Raw genomic sequence first — 6,219 nt, forward strand, 5'->3', positions numbered from 1 at the left:
AATATACAAGAAACAACTACAGCATAATAACTAAATAATCCAGATCCTAAAAATCTATCAAGATAAAACAACTGGAAAAACACATAACAAACCAAGTTTTGCATTGTACCTCTAGAGAGACTGAAGGAACAATTAATGGAAGTTCTATACTTTAGGATATACTGGTAACCTCCTCAACCTGCTTGCTTTGATACTGCAGTGACATTTGCAGACAAATATCATAAAAAAATCCTTCAATCTTCAGATGACGAATAGAAAAGAAAATAACATAACTTTTTTGGTTAATTTCCACATTGCGTTTAAGCACTTTATACTCCAGTCAACGAACACAAGGGGGATAAAAAGCTGAAAATAAATTGTATATTTCCTTCTGTTATTAGTTATAAATTAGTTCAAAGTTGTGGTCACTAATACTAGACAGCACCTGTTCAAAGAAAGCACTAAAATGCTTTCAAAAATAGCTGTTAGACATTACACGTTAGGATTTTCTAACCAACAGGTATGGTGGGAAAAAAGAAAAACCCATGTTTCACATTCATTGAGGCAGTATTCACAATTTACACTGAAATACAACAGCTCAAAAACAAAGCAAATGCAAAAAAACTTCTCTCATTGCATAACCGTTAAACACAGGAGCCCATGAAATTCATGGCAATTCATTTCGCTTATACATACTACAATCCGTAACATTCACCAATTGACATCAATTAATTCTTGTATAACAAATCCGATACTTCTGATCCAATAAAATTATAGAATGCATTTTTCTTTGGAGTCAGTCATTGAGCTCCAGAGAAGAGGTTGAAACTTGAAAGTTGAAACCACTTAAAATCCAAACAAGTGATGCTTGATTTTACATAAAATTGTCACGTCCACAATAAATTAATTCATAGTAAAGCATGCCATCCACAAAATTAAATTCAAAAGAATGTTTCAAATGCAATAGATGACTAATAATAGACCAATAATTTGGGCAAGTAGCAATCTTGTGAGGAACAAATACACAACCAAGTATAAACAATTCTCCTCCCCCAAACCAAAAAAGTTAAGTCAAAACCATCAATCATTAAAAATCACCCATGCTAGCAGGATAAGTACAGATTCTAAACATTATCACTCTCACAGACAATACATATCCTCATTCCTTAATATCCGAGATATCAAAGGAATGCATTACCTTTAAATGCATAATGTCATTCAATTTCTTTGATAAGATGCACAGAAGATCCTCTTCCACTTCACACCAACCGTCTCTTGCAAACACAATGTGAATATTAAAAGAGAAAGAAGATATAGCTGCTACAAAATCCATAGTTCTTTAATACTCAAAACCAGATAAAATTTGTTTACAATATGCCAATGGAAATATATGTTACAAAGTTTCAGTAGACACTGACAATTCCTATTTTTAGAAGCCAATAATGCCACACCTTGAGCAGCAAGCCGTGTCCCAGATGCATTTCTATATAATGATCAAGCATCAAGAATGTTAACCTGAAATAAATCTTGTTCCCAGAAGGTAAAAAGAATACACCTCCGCTTAACCAACAAGTTCCTGCTAAAAAACAGCACGAGTGATCGTCTAACAAACAATGCTTCCAACTTCCATTCAGTGCATACCCTCACCTCATACACTAAAACATTCACTGGAGTGTGTTAAAAGATTATTGAGACAGCTTTGGTAGGCACCATTCTCAGCCAAAAATTCCACCAGTCCCTGTTTCACCCTGCTGTAACTCCTTCCTGCGCTGCTCCTCTAGAGGATCTGGACTCTTGTATATTCTCCGCACACGCCTATTTATATGATGAAATTATGAAAACTTGTCGAAAATAAAAATTATTGAAGGATGTTATATAGACTCACAATACTCACATAACTGCCCACTTTTGTTCAGACTAGAGAACAGCTATGTAAAGTTTTTCTTAAAAACAAAATTGCTACAGCATTTCCTATTAGGTCAAAATACCTGTCCTGAGCATGTTGAGCAGGAAATGTAGGCATGAATTCTTTACTCTTGGGAAGAGGAACTTCACGAAACCACTCATGATTGAGAGCAGCCTCAGCAGTGATTCGCTACATAAAATAGTAAGTCTTATCATAATATTCAGATATCAGATAAATATTTATTACCAAATTAATTCATCTAGCTCATGTAATCTTTTACCTTTTCAGGGTCATAAGTTAGAAGCTTGTTCAGCAAATCAAATCCAGAATCAGAAAGGACAGGAGATCCAGTGAATGACGTGGCAGGAAATTTTTTACGCAGGAGGTTAAACCTGAAAGGAACATTCCTGTTGTTAATACAAAATACAAAATTTGTTCAACAGTAAAAGTCACCAAGGGAGGCCAGATAGTCAGACCAGAACCACCCAAAGTTGGAAGCCTGGGAAAACAGTGGCAAACATAAGCACAATGTAATCGAACACTAACGTTTTAACAAAAGGAAATCATAAGCACTTACTGGTGTTTGACAAAATTGACCTTGACACCAGGTAATTTTGAGAAGCCAGGCCAAATTGTTTCATTTGGTGTGCCAAGAATCCGGAAAATCTGCATGAGTAGAATAACATAAATCAATATAAATGTGATAGCAAGAATGTATTCGTTAAAAAAGTAAATAACATTGCACATACCTTGTCAAGTTGATCAAATTCCGTTTTACCATTAAACAGTGGTTCCTTAGATAATAGTTCAGCCATTATACAACCTAAAGACCACATGTCAATGGCTGTTGAATACTGTTTTGACCCTAGAAGAAGTTCAGGTGCCCTGAGAAACAGATAGACAACCATTAGGTAAATGATCTCATCACAGACTCGGGTACACTCATGTAAAAGCATTGATGCTGCATAAAAAGGAAGGATAAGTATAAAGATATTGACCTAAACACTAAAACTTAAAAAGACAAGTAACAGCTAATTGGCCATAACACTACTTAAATATTATTTCAGAACAGCTTCAAACAAAAATTAGTTTTATTACATTGCACTGAGCATACCTACATTACTGCATAGAGCTTCTAAATTCATGAGAAAACAATTAACTATACTTGAGAATGTAATACCAAATAGTCTATGATATGAATACACACAAACACAGAGAAAAAACAAAATTGCGTATGTAAGCAAAATAGCACTCACCTGTACCACAGAGTAACCACCAGGTGTGTATATGGTTTTAAAGGGCTCCCATACTGACGAGCCAAGCCAAAATCACAAATTTTGAGCTCACCCCTGTTATTTAGAAGCAGGTTTGAAGTCTTTAAATCTCTATGAAGCACCCAATTGTCATGAAGATACTTCACACCTTCTAAAAGCTGGATCATCAAGCACTTCACTTCACTCTGGCTAAAAGGTTGCTTCATTGCCTCCATTAGTCCTTTAAGGTCATGTTCCATATATTCCATGACCATGAAAATGCTATCAAGGCTACTTCCTACTACTACTTCCTTGACATCAACTATGGATGGGTGGTGAAAAGAAAGAAGAATATTTATTTCCCTAAGAGAAGTCAATGGGAAACCCTCTTTTTCCTTCTCCATCTTGACCTTCTTCAATGCTACAATTTCTCCAGTTTTTTTATCCCTAGCCCTATATACAACACCATATGTTCCTTCATCTATCTTGTTAAGTCTCTCAAACTCATCAACACTTCTACAACCCTGAAGCATGTTGACTGTTCTTTGTGGTGGAGCTGGTGGTTCTGGAGTCTCCCGGCCATCATCTTCATCTTCAGAATCCGTGTCTGAGTGACTAACACTGGTTTCACTTTTGCCACCTTGAGCATCCATCTCCATGTAGTCATCCTTCTCTGACTCAACACCAGGATGATCATCGCCACTGGATGTTCTCCCTCGAACACCTCTTTCTTCAGATTCCGATGACCTGGCTCTAGCTCCTTCCATACCTTCTATCTTTGATTCTTGAGGGCTCAATAGCTTGTTCCTTACTCTTCTATCCAATACTTCAGGAGACACCCTCCTCCTCCTTTTGGGCATTTCCTCATCATTGAGGATTTCGCCCTCATCACCAGGAGAGTTATCCCCAGCTGCCCATCTAGAAGAGGATATATTGCGAGTTGGAACATAATCTTCACCTTCTGGATGCTCGGCTTCCTGATCATTGCCCCAGCTCCCTCTCTGCGGCGAGGAATGCAAAACTGAAGGAGAGGGCAAGACAACCTTTGATGCTGCATTCAACTGAACATCCTCAGTGTGCCTGTTCTTAACAGGATTTATCTCAACTCCACCATACGGAGTATTCGGAGACTGCGACTGGCGGAACACCTTCGGCAACGGCGGTGGAGGAGGAAGAGCCGCCACCGCCGAGGCAGAAACCCTAACTTTGGATGACTCGTTGACTTCCTTGTCATCCTGATCCCACACTATGGGCGAAAATTTCCTCTTCCTCTCTGGCACCGGAGGTGATGGAGCCTTGTTCTCTTCCAAGATGGCAACCTCTGAATCTTTCACCCCCAACTCTGATTCAATAGCATCATCAGAACCACTCTCACTGGAAAGCTCACCAGGCTCTCTATCCATGGTCTTGACAGAGAAATCACACCGGCGAGGACCGAGGCCACTGCTGCCAGAGTCACTCCGACTGGAAGAGGAACGGTAACCACCATTAACACCTTCCCTCTCCTTAATATCCCTCTGCCTCACCCTAACCCTATCCCTTGACCCACCTCTCACAGCGTCACCGCCACCATTCCTAACACGATCATAATCTTCCTTGGAGTTCGCGAATCCGCGTCTAGACACTTCCAATTTGGATTCGCGCTCTCTGAACTCGTTTTCGCGGTAACCGCCATGTCTCCCAGCAGCCATATATCTCAAGCTACCTAAATTCGTGAATTCAAAGGGAAAACCCTAATCCCCCCTTTGCAACAACTTTTCGTAAATTCGTGTTTTATAGAACCCTAAACCCAACAACACACAAGGAATCGACGAGATTTCAAAATTGAAGAAGGCGTGAGATCCGATGGCGATGGGAGATGAAAGAAGAAAGAAAAGAGGGGATTGGAATGGAAACCCTAGAAAAATAGGAAGAGGCGAAGAAGAAAAGAGAAAAAGATTGATAAGGCTTACCGATGATGAAAGGTAAAGAGCGAGAATCGAATAAGCGAAGAAGGGAAAGTACGAGAGAGCGAGCCTTGTTCGAGAAACAAAATTGGGCCTAAAAGAATTGAAGCGTGGGACAGAGAACGGGATATTAACGGAACGGTACACTCCGTTTTCACCCCAATACAGTAACTTAGTATATTTTACAACCAATAATGCCTCTGTCTATTCTTATTTTATAACCGGCCTGGAGATTCGTCATAATAATCATATTTAATCTTCTCAATTTTTTTATTTTAATCTTTCAACCGATTTGACCCAATTTACAGTAATTAATTTGAATAGCTTTTATTTTTGTTTTAAATTATTAAAGGATATTAATGAACAATAATAATTGTTATTGAATAGGTTCTATTCTCTCCGTCTCAAATTATGTAGGATTTTTAATCTTTCTTTTTTAAATAATTATTTTTTTAGAATTTCAAAAGTTTTTTATCTTTCTTTTCTTAAATAGTTACTGTTTTATAATTTCAAAATTAATTAGAGTATGTTAAAAAAAAACCTATAATTAACTATTTTTAAAAATTAATATTTTAATATGTGAAATAAACATATTTAATGATCAGAAGGGACATCCAAGATTGAGGATATAACTCGTGATGACATGCTTTTAAGAGAAGAGCTTCCAATTACCATTTTAATAACTTTTTTTGTTAAATAACTAAAATATTATTTATTAGGATATTAGAGATGTATTGAATACGAAAGAGAAAAGAAAGGTTCATGAGTTGATTAAGTTGCACAAACCTTTTATTTTCACAGTGTCAAAAACTCATTGTTCATTATCATCAATCACCTCATTTTGGATCAATCTGAACTATAAGTTGCATCATAGTGTGGAGGTCAAAGGTCATGTTAGAGGCGTATGGATCCTAGTTGAGAAGGATAGTTAAATATCAACACTTGAGTTATTTTCTTTCTCTCAAACAACTACAGTTTTAATCAAGTAGGGTTGCAAGGAGTGAGCGTGCACAATTGTGTATGCAAGTCCTAACTTCAGTTAGAGAACAAAGGTGTGAGATCACATCAGGAGTTTTAGAAGCCAGCTAGTGGTGCCTTGGCTCGTATTAGAAGATTTCAACGAGGTCATCTCTAG

At 37.5% G+C, this 6,219-nt stretch overlaps 1 protein-coding gene across 4 annotated transcripts; it reads right to left on the reverse strand.

Annotated features, from left to right (window-relative positions):
- Positions 1-1,297: 1,297 nt before the first annotated feature.
- Positions 1,298-5,254, reverse strand: LOC109810731 (Protein kinase superfamily protein). 4 transcript variants are annotated; one of them, XR_014431739.1, is made up of 7 exons: positions 3,142-5,252; positions 2,635-2,770; positions 2,463-2,551; positions 2,166-2,277; positions 1,968-2,074; positions 1,627-1,794; positions 1,298-1,555 (listed from the first exon to the last, which is right to left on the reverse strand). XR_014431739.1 is itself a non-coding variant. In XM_083068834.1 (7 exons), the coding sequence occupies exons 2-7, from the start codon at positions 4,827-4,829 to the stop codon at positions 1,695-1,697; spliced, it is 2,232 nt and encodes a 743-aa protein (XP_082924960.1). In that variant the 5' UTR covers positions 4,830-4,921; positions 5,091-5,250; the 3' UTR covers positions 1,298-1,694. The 4 variants fall into 4 exon arrangements, 3 of the variants coding, with proteins under 3 accessions (XP_082924960.1, XP_082924959.1, XP_082924961.1); XM_083068834.1 differs by having other exon boundaries at positions 1,298-1,794; positions 3,142-4,921; positions 5,091-5,250; XM_083068833.1 differs by having other exon boundaries at positions 1,298-1,794; positions 3,142-5,251.
- Positions 5,255-6,219: the final 965 nt, after the last annotated feature.

Source organism: Cajanus cajan, chromosome 2, assembly GCF_000230855.2.
Source record: "Cajanus cajan strain Asha chromosome 2, NIPB_CcT2T_4, whole genome shotgun sequence".
Taxonomy (NCBI): domain Eukaryota; kingdom Viridiplantae; phylum Streptophyta; class Magnoliopsida; order Fabales; family Fabaceae; genus Cajanus; species Cajanus cajan.

Excerpts from the sequence above, each read along its gene's own strand:
- LOC109810731 (XM_083068833.1), bottom strand. The coding sequence starts at position 4,829 with ATGGCTGCTGGGAGACATGGCGGTTACCGCGAAAACGAGTTCAGAGAG. Across the intron at positions 2,278-2,462 it reads GTCAATTTTGTCAAACACCA|GTTTAACCTCCTGCGTAAAA; the intron begins GTAAGTGCTTAT and ends TGTTCCTTTCAG. Across the intron at positions 1,795-1,967 it reads GCTCAACATGCTCAGGACAG|GCGTGTGCGGAGAATATACA; the intron begins GTATTTTGACCT and ends TCATATAAATAG.